Source organism: Neophocaena asiaeorientalis, unplaced genomic scaffold (genome assembly GCF_003031525.2).
Source record: "Neophocaena asiaeorientalis asiaeorientalis breed wild unplaced genomic scaffold, Neophocaena_asiaeorientalis_V1.1 scaffold124, whole genome shotgun sequence".
Taxonomy (NCBI): Eukaryota; Metazoa; Chordata; class Mammalia; order Artiodactyla; family Phocoenidae; genus Neophocaena; species Neophocaena asiaeorientalis.
This window is the reverse complement of record NW_020174135.1, coordinates 15,747,430-15,769,145: the sequence shown is the minus strand read 5'-3', so window position 1 is coordinate 15,769,145 and position 21,716 is coordinate 15,747,430. Positions and strand designations below refer to the sequence as shown.

General features: G+C 42.7%; 1 protein-coding gene across 6 annotated transcripts in view; it reads left to right on the top strand.

The window, feature by feature from the left end:
* NEDD4L (NEDD4 like E3 ubiquitin protein ligase) overlaps positions 1-21,716 on the top strand; it is a 335,334-nt gene that overhangs the window by 252,113 nt on the left and 61,505 nt on the right. For 4 of the 6 annotated variants that reach the window (XM_024754787.1, XM_024754791.1, XM_024754789.1 and 1 more), the window contains 7 exons: positions 6,322-6,383; positions 6,556-6,658; positions 8,318-8,484; positions 14,366-14,498; positions 15,653-15,829; positions 17,975-18,049; positions 19,603-19,662. In XM_024754787.1, the coding sequence (XP_024610555.1) occupies positions 6,322-6,383; positions 6,556-6,658; positions 8,318-8,484; positions 14,366-14,498; positions 15,653-15,829; positions 17,975-18,049; positions 19,603-19,662 (777 nt within the window). The remainder of the gene's footprint in view (positions 1-6,321; positions 6,384-6,555; positions 6,659-8,317; positions 8,485-14,365; positions 14,499-15,652; positions 15,830-17,974; positions 18,050-19,602; positions 19,663-21,716) is intronic. The other 2 variants (XM_024754788.1, XM_024754790.1) reach the window with 2 other exon arrangements.

Sequence of the window (21,716 nt, the reverse complement as noted above, 5' to 3'; positions counted from 1 at the left end):
CCTGCCGATGCAGGGGACGCGGGTTCGTGCCCCGGTCCGGGAAGATCCCACATGCCGCGGAGTGGCTGGGCCCGTGAGCCACGGCCGCTGAGCCTGCGCGTCCGGAGCCTGTGCTCTGCCACGGGAGAGGCCGCAACAGTGAGAGGCCCACATACCAAAAAAAAAAAAAAAAAGAGTGGAAGAGGGAGAGACCAGAGAGGACTGAGGACTTTCACAGGAGCTGAGCCGGTTGAGAAGTGGAGCCTCCCAGTTTTCAGTCTGTCCCCAGATGAGCTTACACTGGAGTGCTATATCTCCTCCTTAAAACTGACTGGCTTTGTGGAGCCCACTGCAGTCTCCAAGATGGACCACAAAGGGAGCAGAAGGAGAGGTGAAGGTGCATTCTTTATCCTCTTAGTGGTAGGAGAACCCAACTGGCATATTCTGAGTGGATATATGGCTTTGGTCCCAAGATTTGAGGTACTCTCATATGTATATTTGATCATATGTGTAGGACACTCATGGGAAGATAGCACAGTTAATTTTGTATGATAACACAAGTGTGGGCATGTAAAATGGATGTTAACATTTGAATATAATTTGTGGATAAATCATGGATGCTCTTTTCTTGATAGCCATATGACCACTGTCAAGGCAGTTTATATATACATGGCTATGTGGCCTGTGGATTCAGTATTGTTTGATGTCATCGAATTTTAGATTAAAGAACTTAGGTCTTACCAATAATGAGAGAAGGTGGTGGAGAGCAGTCATGTGGTGGTGAAGTTGCCGTTGCCCACCCTTCCAAGCCTTCTCAAGGTTTAACACATCGGACTGGGTATTTGGTTATTAATTAACTCTTTACAGCCCCATTTGCTGATAGAGAATTTATTCCTTGAACAGACGTTTACTGATAGGCATAATTCTACTCTCTGATGAAGAATCAGTGAAGCAGTTTCCTCACTCGTGGCTTAGCAGGGCTGCCATCACAGTAGCCACATGTGGTAGTCGAGCATTTGAAATGTAGCTGAAGTGACAGAAGAACGGAATTTATCTATTTTATTTCATTCTAATTAATTACAATTTATATTTAAAAAGCCACACGTGGCAAATGGCACCCTATTAGGTGGCTCAGGTGAGATGAGACCAGAGTTCTCTGGCTTAGGTGAAAAATACACGATTCTGGATGCCCTTTTCCTAAGATAATAATTCTGGCTGTTGGAGGGAACTGGGGGTGGAGGGATTCCCACACCAAGTTTTACGTGGTGATTTTTCATTCAGCTTTTTTCCTCTACCTGAGGCTGTTTCTCTGTAGTTCTACCTATTTAATATGCCAAGAATATTTAATTTAGGTAGAGAAAAGGCCCAGAGATTTGGAATCATAGAAATTAAGATAAAGAAGAGAAGCAATCTTTTGTTACTATCTTTAAAATCTATATCAGCACACTTCCATCTTGACATATATGCACACTTATTTACTACAAGGCATCTTAAGCTTTATCTTGTTGCCCCAAGATAGCATGAACCTTTCTTCCTTTAGAAAACAGTCATCTCTGCCTTGATTCTGGTCTAAGAAGTTGCAGCATTTGAATGAAGCTCTTTTCTAAATCAGGAACTTGATGGAGAAGATTCAAGACCACAAAACTGAAGTTAATGTAACCTCTCCCGATTGTTAGGAAGTTATCTTTAATCATTTAAATACCCTACTTTGTGGGTTTTGGGTGTGCTTTTTGAAAAACATAGTTTAGACCTAGTAACTGATGTTCGCTGAAGAACCTTCTTCCCTTGCTGCAGTCCTAGAGGCCTGTGGGTGCAGCTGCTGGTGGAAAGTGGCATTTGCAGTATCAAACCATGCTCTTAAAATCTTAGGAATGGCTCTCCTAAGCTGTGCTTACTTGCAGCTATAAAGTCCCTGATCCCGAGAAGCCTACCAGGAAGAGCCAGAGGGTCAGGGCACTTGAACACCTCAGACTGGGGCACCACGGGTCCTTCTCGGCCCACTGCCCACTGTTGGGTCTCTGGACAGTTGTGTGCCCTTGTGAGCATTGGGACCGTCCAGGTTGGAGTTCTGCCAGGGAGACGAGTGAAGGAGGCCACTTGGAACAGAGGGACGGGGCCAGGAGGGTTGTGTGAAGCTGGGGTGCCCTCTGCGCGTTGGAGCCTCACTACCTCGATTACCGAGGAGGCCAGTGTTGGCTAGGTTTTTGTCCTTTAAACAGGAAAGAGTAAAGAGTGATAATGGAAAGAAAAGAAACTTCTTTTTCCCCCTTCGATCATGGGTTCCTCGGTGCTTTATCAGACGCTTCCAGATGAAAGAAAATAATTTTGACTTGCCATTCACTTTCATTCTTGGCCCTCAGACCAGTTTTCCCAGTTTTATTTGTGGAAGAAAAAGGATAGGAAATTAGACCCAAGGAATTTAGAATGGTAGGGATCTATTTCCTTTGCTTCTATTCCAAATATGCCACCTGTCTTTAATATTTTTTTTCCATTTTATTTATTATTGAGTGTGGATGGGAGTGAGTAAAAGATGAGGAGGGAAGAGGGAGAGTAAATAAGGTTAGTCATCTGACCTTTTATGCAGATCTGAGAATTAAGAAAACATAGATTCATATTCACGGAAGTCTCCAAATGTCAAGCTTTAAAAGATCTCTCAGGAATAGTTGACTCCGAGCTTGGAGATGGGCAGGTTGCCTTGGTAACCTTAATAAGTTAGCAATCCTTTTCGGGCGTCTGTTTTTCTCACCTATAAAATGAGGGCATACACATAGATGATACCAAGTTTCCATCCAGCTCTGTGAAACAGCACCTTGGCTGTAAGCAGAGGCACGGCGACTGTGATGACATACGTTGTTACCTGGGAGACTTGGGCAGTGTGACGAGCTGGAGGCACGTAGAGGAGAGAGGAGGTGGGGACTGTTTAAGCAAGGTAGTCCCACCAGCCTGACGTCTGTAGTGCAACTCAAACTGAGCTCCTCTATTTTATTTTTACAGTGTGGTACCAGAAGTGAACGTAGCTGTAACTGTCCTGTTCTTGTAGCATTTTCTTTTCCTATTTCAGGATCTACTCTGTTTTTGGCCGTGCCGCACGGCACGCGGGATCTTAGTTCCCCGACCAGGGATCAGACCTGTGCCCCTGCAGTGGAAGCGTGGAGTCCTAACCACTGGACCACCAGGGAAGTCCCTGTAACTGTCCTATTCTTACTGATTTTCTTTTAAAGAACACTATCATTTTTACATCTGTCTGATAATCCTGTGTCATTGCCCAGAAGCTCATACAGGATTTTATGACTTGTCTTTAATAATTACTTAGAGACAAAAATAACTCCAAGACTCGTATTAACAACAGAATGACGTTTCTGGTGGGTGTTTGCCTTTTATGCCTCGGAAACTTTCCTTGCCTCGTCCGTTAGTCGCGTCTCCCCTGCCCTTTGAGTCCCAGCACATTACCCCTACCAGATGCAAAATCTCTGTATCTATGGGAAACACGCTGGGGTTGAGAGAGCTATTTTAAAAACATTAATTTCTCCTATTTTAGTCAAGTGCCACTCAAGGCAACTGAAAAAATTTCAGTTTTCCTACAGTGAGACATTTTTGGGGTGGTGGTGATATTATTTGGCACCTTAATTGTGCTTGAACGTAACTCAGATGATGAACACCCCTTTTATAATTCCAGCTGGTACCAGGGTAATGGTTCCCTCTCACGTGTACAGGATTCAGTAGCATAGACCTTAGAGGGACTTTAAAGACCCTTTATCGACTCCCTGTATTCTACGGGTGAGGACACCTGGGCCCAGAGAGGGAGTTGACTGGCCTAGTGATCAGAGGGCTGACCAGACCTTGGGTCTTCAGCCTTGATCTGTGGTGCAGTCAAGGGCCGAGGGGGCAGGGGGGCTCAGTCTAAGGCCTGGGTGGTTTTAGCTATTGCATCCCTGTTTTGAGTCTAAGGTCCTGATAAGGCCATTCCCTTCCACTTGCCCACAAAGTTATTTACCTCATTACATATATGTCAAAGTAACTGCAGTTCTGTTGAAAGCAACAAATCTTTTTAAGATGAAATTGCTGTGTAACCAGAAGATTTTCTTTTGAATGCTCACAGGGCATTCAAAAGGGACAGGGGGTTGCAGCATCTGTTTTGGCCGATAATACTGTTAGCATCCACCTGTTTGAGATGGCTTTCTACCATCTCAGGGCTGTCCTGGGAGTCTCCCCTGGGCTTTTCTCCAGGGAATAGGATCCAGCAGGAGCCTGAGTAGTGCCAGGAAGAATCCCGTTGTGATCTGCAAGATAACAGTCTTGTCCACACTGGAGAATGTCCATGGAGGTGAATTTTCATTTTGTAACGCCCTGCCTTTTCGCAGTGTTGAGTTGGCAGTGCTCACAGGTGACATGAAAATGTAGAATTGGCTGATGATGACAATGGCCAACATTTGTTAAGTTGCCAGGAACCCTTGTGAGAACTTGCTGTGTATTGATACCAGCTCAGATGATTGGTTTAATCGTCACACCTCTGTAAGATCCTGTTACTGCCCTACTCTGTAGATGAGGGCACTGAGGCACAGAGAGCTAAGGAATTTGTCCTTGGCCACATGGCTCTTAGGTAACAAAGCCAAGACACAGACCCAGGACGTCTGCCTCCTGATGTGTGTGGTGTCTTGTCATTTAAACTACGTAGTGTATGGACAGTTCCATTTTTAGAGTCCCGGTAAGTTCTCTGATTTTTTTTTTGTTGTTGTCTGAATTTAGAAAATAGTCTAGAGAATATAACTGACTTTCTTGAGTGATGGTGAATTTTTGTGGCCTCGGTACTTTACTGTAGATCAGGTGGGTTGATCAGCTACTTGTACAGGTACTTTGTGTCAGGCAGTGCTCTTGGCACTAAGAATACAGTGGCAAGCAAATCCAAGTCTCTGATCTCATGAGGTTATATTCTACAGGTGATGGATGTTAATAAACTAGTTAATAAATAAATGAGCAAGATAATTTCAGATGGTGAAGAGGGGGTGTAAATCAGGATGTTGTGACAGAGGATAATAAAGGGAGGCTGTGGTGGCGATTTAGGATGTGGTGTCTGAAGATGTGACTTGGGATCCCAGACCTGGATGACACAGTGGAGACCGCTGTGGCCATCTGGAGCCAGAGCTGTTCAGTTGAAGGACCTGCCGGAGCAGGATTAGATGTGATGTGCACGCGGGACAGAGGAGGTCAGGATGGGTGGAGTGTGGGGTCAGTGGAGAGACTGGTTCACAGTGAGGTTATAGGTAATTAAGAACCACATCAGGGCTTCCCTGGTGGCGCAGTGGTTGAGAGTCCGCCTGCCGATGCAGGGGACACGGGTTCGTGCCCCGGTCCGGGAAGATCCCACATGCCGCGGAGCAGCTAGGCCCGTGAGGCCCGCGTACCGCCAAAAAAAAAAAAAAAGAACCACATCATGTTTAACCTTATAGGTCCATAGGAAAGAATTTTCAGCATATTATAAGCAGAGCAGGAAGCCATCGCGAGTTTAAAGCAGAGAGTGACATAAACAGATAATGTTATATATGTTATAAATGCATATATATACACACATACCCTTCTGATACATAATAAGTCATTTTGTGGTTTGTCTCTCTTGCTACAGAAGTAAATGTTTTTAATTGTGTTTAATTAAAGAGTAGGTATTTGAAGTTTTACTGCACATAGTATTTTTAAATTAATGAAATAGTAACATTTATTTTTCCAGTTGCCTGCTTGCTTTGACCATCTGATTTTGCACAATAAAATACTGATTTCTTTCAAAAATGAATAAATACCACCACTACATTCATAGCTTCTTGAAATAAGCACCAGCAAAAGGCTGATGGATGACGCCACCTAGGACAGTCTCTGTGGAGGAAACCGTCTTTCAGATGACATGATATTTTAATGTTAAAAGTAAAGTAAAATTGCATTCACAGATTGATCTCGCATGTTTTCCTATTAACTGCATTTTTAGGTTTCTTGAATCACAGGGACAAGCAGGCAGGCACCAGTGACCCCTGGTTCTCCAGCAGTGTGAGATTGAGCCCTGCACCCAGCAGTTAGAAATTACACTTGGCAATGACGACTACAGTTCTGTCATTTGTCTCAGGCTGAGGTTGGCTCCTAAAAATGGGTGTTGATAGTGACATCTAGTGGATCTTGAGTAAAACTTTGTGACCTATGAAATGTGTAATTAATTGTCAAGTACTGGGGTAAGGAACCAACTCTGTTTTCGCCAGGCTCACGTTCTAAAACCTGCACATGTATTCTCTGTAATCCACTCGGGTGTATCTGAAATACGAAACTATCAGGAGTATTGAAACTTACTTTTTCTTCCTTTAGACAGAAGATCCAACGATGGAGCGACCCTACACATTTAAGGATTTTCTCCTCCGACCAAGAAGGTGAGGCTTCGGGCCGCTGCCGTTTCTTATGCTTTGGCTCTTGGTTTTCTCTGAGGAGAATTCCAACTTCTTTTCCTATTGCATTTTTTTTTTAAAAGCATCATAAATATGAACCATCATAAAGATGTAACCAAGTCACATCCTTTATAACCGATTTTCTTCCATCATGCAGTCATAAATCTCGAGTTAAGGGATTTTTGCGATTGAAAATGGCCTATATGCCCAAAAATGGAGGTCAAGATGAAGAAAACAGCGAGCAGAGGGATGAGATGGAGGTAAGCTACAGGGCTTCGGGCCGTGGTCTGTTTTCCTTGCCTAAGAGCATATTGATGTTTCACTCTAAGACTTTATAATTTAAGGAAATAAAAGCTTATCAAGCTTAAATGTGAAGAAACTTCAATGTGTCCATGAATCTACGTCTTTGACAGATCTACCGATGTGTTTGGTTTTTAGCAAAAAAGATAGACTTTTCATTTCATGTTATAACACTAATCATTGAAGAGGGGTCTCTTTCTAAACTGCTATACCCCTGTTTTATTAACAGCCCACCGCCCTGTGAAATTCTCCCCACATATTTAATTCTCTTACTTCTTTGGACTTGCAGCTCTTTGTAAATTCCTTTTAGCACTTGGAATTGCTTCAAGTCGCTAAAATAATTTAGGGACTCATCCAGGTTTCTTACTCACTTGGCCCACAGGTGAGAGCGTGCATGAGGTAGAAATGCCGTTTTGGAATTAGCTGTCCAGAGGAATTTTCTTTTGTTCCCTCCTGGCAAGGCCACCTTTTAACTCTCCAGTCACGTACCTCTACCACGGGTACCTTCTCAGCTCAGGCTTCAGATGGTGCTGTTTTGTTAGACAAATTCTCGTATCGTTCAGAAAATGTCCGTTTACAAGACCTCTCTGGCTTATTTGCACATCTGTTTGCAGCTGTTGCATATACATGATGTGTGAATAATGCATTATGGGCAAGTTAACGGAACCCCCCCTCAGACCCAGAGGTCACATTACCAGGCAGTGTTTCACGTGCAAGCTTTCATCTCTCTCTGTGAGAAGGACTGAAGTGGGTGGTAGGCAGTCTTGAACGTTAAGATTTCATAAGCACATCCACAGATTTTTATCTCAAATCCAAGGAATTTTTTTTTTCACACTCTTCCAACCTTCCAGCTGTAATAATCAGTGAATTACTTAATTTTCCAGTGACTTTACTAGGGAATGTCAGGAAGGAATACTTAACGCCGAAAATATGTGTTGCAGAAAAAGCACCTCTGACTCTGGTACCAGTAAGCCTGTTGATGCGACGGCAGCAGGTGGGGAATGGCTGAGTAGGAAGCGGCAGCTTCCAGGCTGCTCCTGGCTGCCTGGCAGCTCGTGCTTCCTACAGCCCAGGAGCTTCCCCTCCTCCTGGAGCCGCCTCCATGCTGTCCTCCCTGGGGAGCGAGAGCGCCCCGGGCCTCTTGATGCCCAGGCAGGCCACGGATTCTGCGAGAACACACATGCTGCAGGGCTCATCTTCCCAGCTCCCTCTTACCTTACAGAGGTGTTGAAAAGATGACAGCTGTAGCATGACCCGTATCATCGGCAAGGCTTTGTACGGCCCCGGGGGCCGTCAGGTCAAAATAACAAACACGAAATACGAAAAGAGTGTAACGTGACTTAGGTAACGTGACAGCCTGTGCAGATCCCCATCCGAGTGGCACCCTGCAGTGTCATCTTCTTAGAGGGCAGCGCAGTTCATTGGCCATGGCTCAGAATATTTTTGAGACGCTCCTAGAATTGATTTTTTTTTTTTTTGCCCTATTTTGGGAATTTCTTTAAATGTGGCACAGGAAGCCACCATCAGAGCCGGAGAGCACAGGAGCGAGGACGAAGGGCACAGACGCTCTGTAGCCATCAAAGCAGCCTTACCATCTCCCCTCTGATTGTGCTCCACAGCCCGGCTGGGAAGTTGTTGACTCGAATGACTCGGCGTCTCAGCACCAGGAGGAACTTCCCTCCCCTCCCCTGCCCCCCGGGTGGGAAGAAAAGGTGGACAACTTGGGTCGCACTTACTATGTCAACCACAACAACCGGACCACCCAGTGGCACCGACCCAGCCTAATGTGAGTACCGTCGATGGTCAGGAACGTGTCCCCACGCTCTGCAGTCAGGTGCACACGTGGCAGCGCTTTGGGAGGAGGTTGGGAAGTACATCTTGTACCGGTGAACGCACGTGGTTGTGCAACAACAGGATTCCTCTTCGTGGAGTTACAGAGCGTGGCAGCCTGAGTTTGTAGGTTGTAAAGAAGCTCTTGCCTTCGTATCAGGTTCTCCTGTTGTAAACATGCGCTAATCTATTTTGTAGGACTTCTTTATGTAGATTCGTGAGATGTAGAGCAGGGGTTATTTTTCCTTGGTTTATCTTATGTTTGGTGATTACATCACTTTCCCCTTCTTCAGCTTCCTCTCCTGGCTAACCCGTCATGGAAAATAGCAAACATACTGGCTCTTTAACTTTTCTGGATTTTTATTCCATAATTATTTGATTTGGAAACTCTCTCAAAATTTTCTTTTCGTTTTTGGAAAATGTATAGATCACCCCCTTGATATACTTACAGGCACATGGGAGGGTTGCTAACTCACAATTGGTAATTACAGTTTGTTCTAATCCCTTGCCAGCCTCAGGGATACAGTGAATTGATTACTGTTTTGTTCACTCGACAATTTTTGGTCTAATGATGGCAAATAAACACTGGTTAAACCTCAAGTACTATAAAAAAAGGATTTGAAGCAGCTTGTTTTTTCAGTGATAGTATACAGCAAGACCTAAAACTATTAATATACAATAAAAAGCAAAAACAAAATATTAAAAACAGAAAAGGAAAAAATTGTCCTAGAAATCATGACCTCCCTAGCAGTCAAGACAAGGAGGTAATTACCACTAACTTGTATAATTTTCAATATGAATAAAAGCAAGTATATGAGGTGAGATAATTTTCTCTTTAACCCAGACTCTGAAGGAAATTTGCTAATGATGGTTTTTAGCGGGTATCAGCAATGGGATGGATGGTGTTGTCAGTAACCCTTTTATCTTTAGAGATTGCAAAGATGACCTGCATAGGTGGGAAAGGTGGCCAAGAAGTATAGTCTAGATTTTGTCTGGTTTAGAGAAAAAGCAGACTCTGCAGCAGTGAATAGCCAATCCTTCCTAAGCCCCTACGTGGGTTCTCGTGAATATCAGCCGTCCTTGGTCAGCTTTGGACCACACGGTGTGTGCATCAGTTCCTTGTTCCCAGGACAGCATAAATATCCCAACATCCAGATGATGTTGAACTCTTTTTTGTTGTAATTTTTTCCCACAGAAATATAAATGGAAATGGTTTAGTTGATTCCTTTAATTAATTAATTTATTTATTATTACTATTATTTTACTATTTCCCTTCGATTAATGACCATAGCTGTTAAAACTGTTGTAAGCCATTTGACTACTCTAGTTATTTGTAGTTTAAAATAAACAAAGTAACCGCCTTGGGCTTGGTTACGTGTAGTGATCAGAAGAATCTTGGTAGCAGTACCCTAAGCCAAGTACCTTTATCTACCTTTGCTAAAGGTCATAGGAAAGGAATACCTGAAAACAGCACTCTCTGGGGACCACAGTGTCATGACCTCTGTAGAAAAGTGACTACTAGCAGCTCTCAAAGAAAGACTGATGGCCAGTACATATACAGAAAAAGGTTCACTTTCATTAATAATTATGCAGCCGAAGTCTGTATTTAGGAGGGAACTGGGGACAATTGCTACTTTCTCTGCCTCACAGAGTTGTGAAAACTCTAATGAGGGAATTTATACAAGCTCTCACTTGTATAAATGCTGGCTCATCAGTAGGGAAACTGTGGTTCTTCCGAGTTCATGTTCACCTGTAGTTTAGGGAGAAATCAGTGGCATGGTGGTCCACATCAGTGAGGCAGCTGAGCCAGGAAGGACGTCTGCAGAGCTCCGGGTGGGACCTGCCAGGTACCTCCTTTCCACCAAGCATGACTTCTAGAAAGCAAGAGAAAAGTTAGATGAGGAAAAAGATTCGGTTTTCACAATAACCTCCTCATCCCGTCTGAACTGTTTGAGAATTTGGGGGTGTTTTTCCTTAACTTTATTTGGCTTGACCAGAAGCCCTCAAGCCCTCCAGGTTATTTTAATGTGTTGTTTTAATTCAAAAATGATTTTTTGTGTAACTCAGTTTTCACAGAATACTGCAAGTTTGGGTTGGGGGGGAATGGATGCTAAGAAGGGTCTTTATGGGCTTCCCTGGTGGCGCAGTGGTTGAGAGTCCGCCTGCCGATGCAGGGGACACGGGTTCGTGACCCGGTCCGGGAGGATCCCACATGCTGCGGAGCGGTTGGGCCCGTGAGCCATGGCCGCTGAGCCTGCGCGTCCGGAGCCTGTGCTCCGCAACGGGAGAGGCCACAACAGTGAGAGGCCCGCGTACCGCAAAAAAAAAAAAAAAGAAGGGTCTTTATTAAAAGGCTATATCTGAGGAAGTCAGATGAGAAGTGACGATCACACGCTGTGCAGAGAATTAAGACTGCAGTGGAGACTCTCATTTCTTAACCGGTTTGCTACAGACTTGCACTCCAGCCTTCAGCCCCTGAAAAGTCCTCATTGACATCCCGTTGCCCTCAGGCTGTTCTTACAGGGTCCTCCTCACCCTGCCTCTTGCCAGCCACAGTCAGAAACGTAGAGTGGTCTGATCATGCATGCATAGCTGCTTTCTGATTACTTTCTCCTCTTCTTGGCCCCATGGATGTGCTAACCCCCAATCCCCCCCGCAAAAAAAATAAAGCCAGAACGTGCCCCTTCCCCTGGTAAGGTAACGTTCCGATGTCACCCTACTATCCCTTCCTCTGGGAGCACCGGACGTCTTCTGTCCCGGTCTCTCTCTGAGAGCCCTGTGCCTCCCTGTCAGGACACAGAGCGCATAATACTGAGCAGGGACTGTGGTTTCCTACTCACAGATCAACCCCTAGCACCTGGCACAAGGTAGGAGCTTTTAATTGAACGAATGACTACAGATGAGTCACTTCTGAAAGTGGGTACAGGCACGTGGTTTAGTGAACTGTCCAGGCCTGGATGTAGAGCTCTCAGATGGAAGGCGGCTACAGAACACTCCCCAGCCCTCTCAGGTCAGACAGTGGCCTTTAAAATGCCTCTAATTTTAGAATAGTCCTTATCCTATTTAAATGTAAACTGTAAACATTTTACTGTTAAAAGCGCAAGTTTAAAATCATGAAGGAATTGCATTAAGACTATAGATGAACTTGTTAGACTCAAAACACTTAAACTGTTTTCAGTACTTCTCTTTCTAAACCACTTTGGCAGTCTCCCATCTTAGCAGTAATTTAATCATATCTTAATGACTCCGGTCATCATTAGTCACTGATGTATATGAATGTAAGTGATCAGACACACTGATCTTAATTGGCACTGAATTTGATAAATTTATGGGTTTTCTTCTCTTTATTAATTTGTATGTTTCCCATGAAAGTCAAATGAAGAATATATATGTGAAATTAATGACTGAAGAAAATTGAAATGGCCACTTCTTAAATTTTTTCCCTGCCTCTAATAAAATCATGTTTCTGTTTTAATTTGCCAGCTCAGACATATTTTTAAATGTTCATCTTCCTATTAGTGACCGTTTAAACTTCCTGTCAGTTTCAACAGCCCTCTTGTACAATTGCTTATTTAAGGGCAAAAGGCCTCCCTTGTATGAACATTTTCATTTTATCACTAAAGACCATAAAAAAGCCCAGGGTTGGAATTTCAGAATCAGAGATATCTTTCTTCTTTATGCTATTTAGTTGTTTCTGGTTCACACTGATTACTGATTATTCAAGCATGTTGGATAAGGAGGATTAGCATAATTGATTTTAAATGCCCCTTTAAAAAAAAATAAGTCCTTCCAGAATAATGGAATTTTTATATACTTCTGAGAGATAGAAAATGCAAACATAGCAATATTAAAGCCTTATTCTTTTCAACCTCTCCGAAATCCCTGTAAAAATTCAAGTGTGTGTTATAACCCGGAACACACATTCGGTATTGACTAAGTGACACCTGACATTTCAAGTGAAGATTTAAAATTTTGATGAAACTTTTCTATATACAATATTTTAAAGTAAGGCCAGTCATTATAAAGTGAAATTGAATTGAATGTCCTATAAAAATCACGGCAGCAGTATAAAATCACAAAGACAATATTATATTTTCTAACATATCCAAGAGAGTGTTATTTTTTATCATCCTGTTTTGGTGGTTTCAGAAATTGTGTTAGTATACTTGTGTGTCCCTTGATTTTAATTAGTTTCTCTATGGGCTTATGCGATTTTTTTCTGAGGAGAGTCCTGCTTAACATACTATTAACATACTATTTTTAGTCCAGTTATAGTTTAATACAGCTAGAAAGTACGCAAAATGTATATTTCTGTTAGGTTTTAAAAATTTGTATATTGGGCAGTAAAACTTCATTCAGATCTTAATACCAAGAGTTTTTATTTTAATGTGGATTAAAGAAAGCTAACCTTCATACTGTCCCTTTACCAGTAAAGCTAAAAAATGTAAAGATTTTTGGTGGAAATATTCAGACTCTCCTGGAAACTGGCGTTAAAGAGTCACCTGTTTATTTGCAAACAGCACTGCTTATTGCAGACTGTTCACTGTTACAGGGGCCCAGCATGTTCTTTGGGGGGAATATAGGAAAATAGTATAAGTTAGCTTGAGAGTCATTAGAATGTTTTAAAACCTATGTTTTAGGAAGAGTCTATAATGAGGGTCCTTGATTAATACTGGATTTCATTTAGTCTGAAATAATGTTTTCAAATATTTTGAAATATTAATTTGCAGCGTCTTTTTTTTTTTTTTGCGGTACGTGGGCCTCTCACTGCTGTGGCCTCTCCCTTTGTGGAGCACAGGCTCCGGACGCGCAGGCTCAGTGGCCGTGGCTCACGGGCCCAGCCGCTCCGCGGCATGTGGGATCTTCCCGGACCGGGGCATGAACCCGTGTCCCCTGCATCGGCAGGCGGACTCTCAACCACTGCGCCACCAGGGAAGCCCTGCAGCGTCATTTTTTAACTGAATATGGCGTCTTATTGAAAGAGTCTGTAAGGGTTTTCTCTGAAAAAATTTTGACCTTTAAACTTCTACTCTAAAAGTCTCCAAGTAGTATTTCTCCCAAAGGAGAATTGCCTGTAATTTAGTGCAAAAGTTTTCAAGATTGACTCAATGCTTTTCACATCCTGAATTAAGAGAGTTACATGATGCCCCCCCCCGCCACCCCTCCCCCAAAAAAGAGACTATGAAGTTGCAGCATTCCTCAAATGCAAGTTGATTTGGGAGGTTATTGCCTGATGTTTGTGGATTTTAAAAAGGAGTTGAATGGGGAGAAATGCAGTGTCATGCATCTGAGAGTGTCAAAATGAGATCCTCAGAGGCCGCAAAAGTTCACGTTGGGTCAGGAGCATTTCCCCCCAGACCCCAGCTTTGAGTTTATACTATTTGTACTCATTGGTTAATTGTTGGTGACCAAAAGTTGTGGCCCTGTCATTGCTGGACTCCTAGAGAGGGGTCACCACGGACTGGCCATGAGTGTGAGCTTACCTGTCACCTCTCCTTCAAGGGGCCTCCCTTGTCACTGGGGCAGATGGATGGAGGACTTTGATTTCTCTTCTTTCTTAAACACTAAAGTACATGCTGCAGTATATGCCTGAAAGATACTCAGAAATATTGGGACAGATGCATTTAAAGAGTGTATTTCAATGAAAGGGACCTAGAAGAATGCTTCAGCCAAGAGATGGTGGCAGATTCTCTGAACGGCCAGCTGATCGTCAGTGTTACGCGAGAGAGCAGTGACACTGTATTAGGCGTCAGGCCCTTGGTGGGTGTTGGCTGGTGTTGAAGGGCCAGGTGTCAGTACCGGTTCTCCTGACTCCCACCCTCACCCCGCGCTCCCAGGGATGTGTCCTCCGAGTCCGACAGCAACATCCGGCAGATCAACCAGGAGGCAGCGCATCGGCGCTTCCGCTCACGCAGACACATCAGCGAGGATCTGGAGCTGGAGCCCAGCGAGGGCGGGGACGGCCCTGAGGTAGGACTTCCCGCTCTGCCTGCACACTCCTTGGAGCTCCTCCTTTCCGTGTTCTCCAGGGTGATCCTATGTCGTAATTTCTTGTCTCAGTAAATCTGTGTAAAAAGGAAGGCTCATGGTCTCGTGGCTGATTGATGACCATCGAGATATTTATTAACTTAGAAAGTGCTTACAAAAGCCATCTTTGACGAGTACACATAGTTTCCATTACTACAAAAGGGAATGACATTATTTTTAGCATGGAAATCTTAAGATGTTTTCACTTTATCCTTTATTTTTCCCCAGAGTCTAACCATCTCTTGTTAAATGGCAACATGGGTATCATCTTTGAGCAGTTGAAGTAGCCCTGTAACTTGTTTGGGTACCAAATACAAGTTTTTACCGAGTAGTTTTGACATAGCGAAAGAGGTTTGTTACCAAGAGAATAGAAATTTGGGTGAATAGAAATGTTCATAAGTTTACCCTTAAATGCTTATGGTAAATTACTGTGGAAGAATGTATATAAATTGAACAGCAAATTAGCAAGGCAGCAAACCGTAACTTCCATGCTGCCTTAACAACTCTGTTTACTTATTAGAAATCCATTCTTTTTAAACATTGCATTAGGAAGATCATTCACAAAATGTTCCAGTGATCAAAATTAGAAAAGCAACATGAATGATGCTGTAATAAATTCACTGAGAGTTACTTCATACCAGGGCTTACTTACAGCTTATAGCATCTCTGCTGTTTTCATTGTGAATCCTCAACGGTTAGAGTCAAAAGAAAATTCACGAAAATCATAAACAAATGCCTGAGAGTATTTTTTTAACCCATGCAGGTAGTTTCAAGTGCTAGAAGCAAAGCACTGCTCAGAGAGGCACTATTACAAAGGGACTAAGAGCACGGCCCCTGGGACCAGGCTTCCTTGGCTCAAGTCCTGACCCCACCACTTCCTAGCTCTGTTACCTTGAGCAAGTTATTCCCTCTGCGTCAGTGTCCGCATCTGTTGATCAGGGTAGTAGTCTTTATTTCCTTATGGATCCTGAGAATATTGTGTGCCTCCTGAGTGCTCAGTAAATGTGAATTACAGTTATCATAAGGGTTATTACTGGGGCGGGGAATGAGAGGGTCCCTCGTCCTAGCAGTTTCCACAGCGTCTTGTTCCTTGGTAGCCTTGGGAGACCATTTCGGAAGAAGTGAGCATCAGTGGAGACTCCCTCAGCCTGGTGCTGCCTCCACCACCAGCCTCGCCTGTGTCTCGGACCAGCCCCCAGGAGCTGTCTGAGGAACTGAGCAGACGGCTTCAGATCACTCCGGACTCCAATGGGGAGCAGTTTGGTTCTTTGATTGTAAGTAATAGTGAAAATCTTTCTTGATGCATAAAAAAACTCAAATCTATGACTTGTGTTTTATCAGCTTTAACCTTGTAGAATTTCTTTTCCCAGCCAAAGGTTCATAAAGAGTACCTTTGTCATAAAGGTGGTGTTCGCACTGGGACCTGGGAGACATTGGGTCTCCAGGTTAATCCTCTTACGTCATACTCTGTGTGCTTTACCATTCTCGTTTCACAGATGAAGACGTGATTTTAAGTGACCCATCCAAGACAAGGTTAGAACAGGAGATAGACAGACATCTCCCAAGTCCCAGAGTACCAATCCTTGAGAAAGGTTGTGAAATTGTGACACTGTCACCAGGGTAGCATTTGAACTTGGGTTCTTAACCATCAGGGAAATTCATTGTAGACGCTTCAGGTGGAGCTAAGCCCCAATGAGACCGACAGAATCAGCCATGAAGACCTGTGTCTGAGAACACAAAGCTTTGCAGAAAAAGCCCACAGAAAGTTCCTGCTCATGCATAAAACTGAGAAGCAATGCAGTCTCAGTGTCTCTTGAGAAATTGAACCTACAGATGTACTGTAGTAAACGATGGTAGTCCCTCTGCTGCAAATGGCATCCTAGAAAAATAGTCATCATTACAGCCATATCAAATGTAAATGAATAGGAGGACTACATAAAATGTAAAAGCCAGTAAGTACTCACAAAATTGTTACTCCTTCAGTTATGTATTTTTGTTTTAAAAGACACCATTGGCCCGTATCATGAGTTGCACTGATTACTCAGTTAATGTGCTTTTGTATTAAAATTCTATGAATGTTCTTCAGAAAGAGAAATATCACTGAGACGAAAGTTTAGTACTGAAGAGGCAGGGAAAAAAAGAGTTTGCATATATGGGATATTTGAATTGATAAAACTGTTGCTATGGAAACAACATAAGCAAGGAAGCCGTATATTTTAAACATTATAAAAGGAAGGAAGTACTGCCGGAAGTGTAGCGGTGGTGCACCTTTAGTCTACCAAGTGAAAAGCCATCGTTTTAGGCAGCGCTGATATTAAGCTATCATCTCTTATTATTTGTATAGGGAGCTTCTGCATTAATCATTCTAGGTTCATAAAATATCTTTAAGATCCAAGTGCAAGTGTCGGAATTATGTTAAGTTCATGTTGAGTCTGGTTCAACTATTAAATAACAGTGCCTAGGAAAGAGAGAAGTAGGGGAGTAGGGGGTTCTTCTCCAGTTTTGCTCGTCAAGGTCACTCTGTATTCAAGGACAACAGCATGAACTTTTACTAAAGGATGAATCCTTCATGCTAAGCGTTGTGAAAAGACTTGAAAAGCTTCCCATTTACTGCTGCAGGGTCTGTCTTTGACCTTACCCCATTTTCCTGATTGCAAAATATTAAAAGCGAGGAGATGCTACAGATTTGTCCCATGTACAGACCTGTTGCTAATTAGACCCCTGCCTTGTGTGTGTGTGACCTGCTGCTGACCTGTGGTCCTTTTTTTTTTTTTTAACCATATAGATTAATACAAACAAGTGAGAGGAACATATTATACATTGCACTCCATAGATTTTTCTTTTTTAGTTTAACCGTACCTATTTTCCTTCATTCCTGTTCTGTACAACTTCTGAACTCCATTCAGAAGCTGAAGCTATAAATACCTAACCCTTCAGAAGTAGCCGAAGACTATATTTGAGTTCCCCTGGAAATAGAATCCAACTGATTCTTTGTCATTGGTCACAGTAGTCAATAAATGTTTAATAACTGCATGTCAGTATCTCTTCCTCTATTCGTGTTCCACTAGAATTTACCCAGAGGTTGCATCTCAAAGCAGAATTCAGGACTTCTAGCTTCTCTTTTCCATTATTAGAGCAGCACTCAGATGTCATCTGTGGAGCCCCCTTTCCTGTTTTGGCCTCTTATGTTTAACATTATTTCTATCCCATCTGCTTAAGACACTTGAAAGTGACAGTGGAAGATACTTGACTCCTTAAAAGATTACTCGCATTACCCCGAAAAGATGATGTTTCATTTAATTATACCTTCTAATATTAAAGAGCAGTGACTAGGCTTGAGTGATATATTTTTTAATCCAGTGAAACTCGTTTCTCAGAATATGTGTCCCTGATGCTCCGCGTCCTTTCCTCCCCTTCAGCAGAGAGAGCCTTCCTCGAGGTTGAGGTCCTGCAGTGTCACCGACGCAGTCGCAGAGCAGGCTCATCTGCCACCGGTAACCCATGCTCATTTCCAGCCGTGAATTGGCTCTTTGGGCTTTTATTTAAAATCATCTGGGCTACTGAGGAAGAGTTTTTCCTGTGCCAATCCATTTACCGTATACGTAAGACATTAAAATGTCCTAGCAAATTGCCCAAGGAGAGTGAATTTCCAATACGAAGAGTTGTTGTCCTTGTCACCAAAGTCTCTGAAATGCTAAAAACTCCATTGTTTTGCTTTTCCATCCAAATTAATACCAATTCTGATGTGCTTACTTGACCTAAACATTAACAATTCCTTGTTTAAAAAACTTCATTTGGTCCCTGAAGCTGTGTTTGAGTGACCTGTATCTCAAGAACATAGGAAGAACTCTTCTGGGTGGGCAGCAAGAAGTCCTTTCCATTACTAATGGCCTAAGCTCTTAACCCACAAAGCTCTGTCCCTTCTCTTTAAAGCCGCTCTACTGACTCAAGAGTTGGCTATAATTTGTTCCCACTTTCCCACAGTTTTCATAACTAGCAGGAAATATAGAAGTGTAAAGGGTATTTAATAACATAGCACATAAATAAAAAGGAATATTCTGATTGGAAAGCAGGCCAGAACTGCTTTGGGAGATGTTTAATAAACACATTAAAAGTAAATTTTATGTAAATTTGTATTACGACAAATCCTTGATCATTGGTAGCGCTTGTTTATTGCATATGAAATTGTTTGCAATGAAATGATCATTGTTTATTGCATATAAAGTTGAAGAAGGGAAAGAAAGATTGCACTTAACAGTTTTTGCAATCATAGTGTCTTCCCCATTGTGTACATTTTTGCTCAACTTCAAAGAATCTTTTTTGCCTAGGCTTTAAGTCTTTTATGTTTACAGAATGAATAGTACATTAGTCAACTGAGTAATCAACATAGTAGATGCAGTTGTGACATACATGGAAAGGGCTGGTAGGTCAGAAGCTTGACAAGAGCATCCTTTCTGGGATCCTTTCAGGCCTCCCCCAAAACAGAACAGTCAGCTGTGATGGACTAGTGGGATACTCTTCAGATGGCGCTGTGATTTTCCTTGATGAATTAATGGTGCTTTCTCTCCTTTTCCAAAATCAGTGTCAGTTTTATTGGCCAAAAGAGCTCACTTCCCTGAAAACTGATGATTCTTTCCTCTTTCCTTGTGCTCCGTGAAGCTGTGAACTCACTGATCACCAGTGGCCTCTTACTTGAATTTCTGAGTTTGACAGATTTAATAATCTGCTCATTATTTAACAGTGGGGGCACGATAGTGGTGCTTTCCATTTTTTTTCCATAAGACATCTCACATTGTTGAGGTTGTCAATTCATCGTTTACCCAGGTCAGGGCTGCAACCTGAGCCTTCTCTGGATGGGAGGGTCATCGTGTTCCTCTTTTCCTTCTGGTCATCAGTGGTTGCTCAACTTTATTTGGACCGGGTGGATTGCACAGATTTTGATTCATGTCACCTGCCTTACTGGCTGCACCAGCACTGATTCCTGATTCAATAAGCAATGGGTGGTCTCCCAAAATGCGTTTCACTGATGTAAATTATCATTTAACAGCCCAGTGCCCCAGCTGGGAGAGCACGTTCATCAACTGTCACGGGTGGTGAGGCGCCAACGGTAATGATACCCTCGTTCAGACATGAATGGCCAAACTGGGGGTTGGTTTTAATATTTTGGGTAATGGTGAATATACACTTTTTTCTTCTTTTTTTGATAAGAGCAGCTTCTTATGTGCCACAGAGCTGCATGCTTCTTATTTTAAACCTCTCACTTTCACATTGTTTGAAGGTACTGGGTAAAACGAATTGATTTTTAGTCCCGTATAGTTTTATGAGGAATACTGTCAAGCTTTGTTTAAAGTGCATTTTAATCTGATCATTTAGAGTCTGTTTCTGCCTTTTAGTGTTTGTACTCCTGATAAGCTTTTCCCATGTGTTTAGAAGACTTGGGTAAAATATTTTGGTTGGAGGAGAATCAAGGAAGCCACAGGAATTGCATGCAATTATACATGTGAATTTTCAGTTATACATTTCCCGTACCACGTTTCAAAGGCTGGGTTAGATTTTTTGTATCACAAGCGTGAACCAGTGACCTTTCTCTACTACCAGGGGCCCCTACTCACAGGTTCACAGGTATGAACAAGTGTTCATATAATTTAGGAGGAGAGAGGAAAGAGTATAATTAAGAAATTGAAAAGATCTAGAAAAATGGTGTTTTTAAGCCAAGTATCTGTTACTCTTATTACTCATTATTTTAAGTAATTTCTACTATTCATGTTTGTGGGTAACTTGGATGACTGTGTACTAAGTTGCCTGTTTTCTCCTTGATCCCTAAAGACAGGCTAGTTGATAGTTTATGCTTGGAGCTGCTGTAGCTATTTGAAGAATTTTCCTTACTGTTTTAACTTTGTATGTTTGTTGTAACTGCTTATTACTCGAGAACACCTTTAAATACATATACGATTGCTGACTCCTGTAGGATGTTGATTTAAAGGAACAATTTGGTTATATTGTTAGAATTTACTGCTCAGCCTCGTACACTGGAAAATCAAAGTGGCAGTCCGCAAAAATCAGCCCAGTTTAAAGTATTGAGCTGCAGTGAAGGGCATGTGTTGGGTGGGCCAGGCTCAGCCTCCCGTAGAATTCAAGAAAGTTCAGATAAACTCGTATATTTCCTATTGTGCGCTAGTAATTTCCATGGGAGTAGAGCTGCGAGGCGGACAAGATCACTTCATGAAATGATTTTAATAGAGTGCAGGGCTGATGAGCATCTACTATCATTTTTGCATTTTGTTGGCCTTGGAACCTGATGTGAGTGTTGGCGTGTTGCGAGAGCTGATGATATTAAATGACGGGGTAAACTGAATTATGATCGTCCTGGGATCCATGGTCAGAATCTCCTGGCAGGACGAAGTGATCCATGTGAATGAGCTCCCCGTGGCCCTGCCACTGTGCTTTTCTTCTTGCCTGTGCTCTCTCCCTCCCCCAGCAATGAATTAAAATTAGGAATTTGGTTTTGTTTTCTATTTTCAATGACTGGGTAGTAATATTTCCTAAATGTTTTATCTACTCTCATGCTTTCTACATACCTGGTAATTTTTCGCGTGGAATAAGCAAACTTACCTTATGGCTGCATTAGAAATTATCACGTCTATTTCTTTTGCACCCTCACCATCCCTCGTGACGAATAGCCTTTACTTTTGCTTTTCCAGTTCCATCTCCTACCATGTGTTTTCCCCTCTTTTACACCTTCTCCCTGTCAGCCGCAACACTGAAGTGTGCTGTGTCATCCTGAAGCTACCCTGGGACTCCCCATCCCACTCCTTCCTCTGTGCTCTCGTAAACATACACGTGGATGCACGCGTGCGCACATACGCGCGCACGCACACACACACACACACACACAAGTAGGATCTCGTATACGTATTAATTATCAACTTGATATTATTCACTCGTGGTCATTTTTTCGGGACATACTAATTATTACATAGTAGTCAGTGATGTGAGTGCACCGCAGTTTATATAATTTTCCCACATCGAAGAAATTCAGCCTCCACCCCCTGGGCACTGCTCGCCATGTGGCTTTATTAACCATCCTGGTGTTGCTCTCTTTCCATGGTAGTGCTTTTATTTCTACGGTATAATGAACAAGCCCCGATTCTCCTCTGCGGA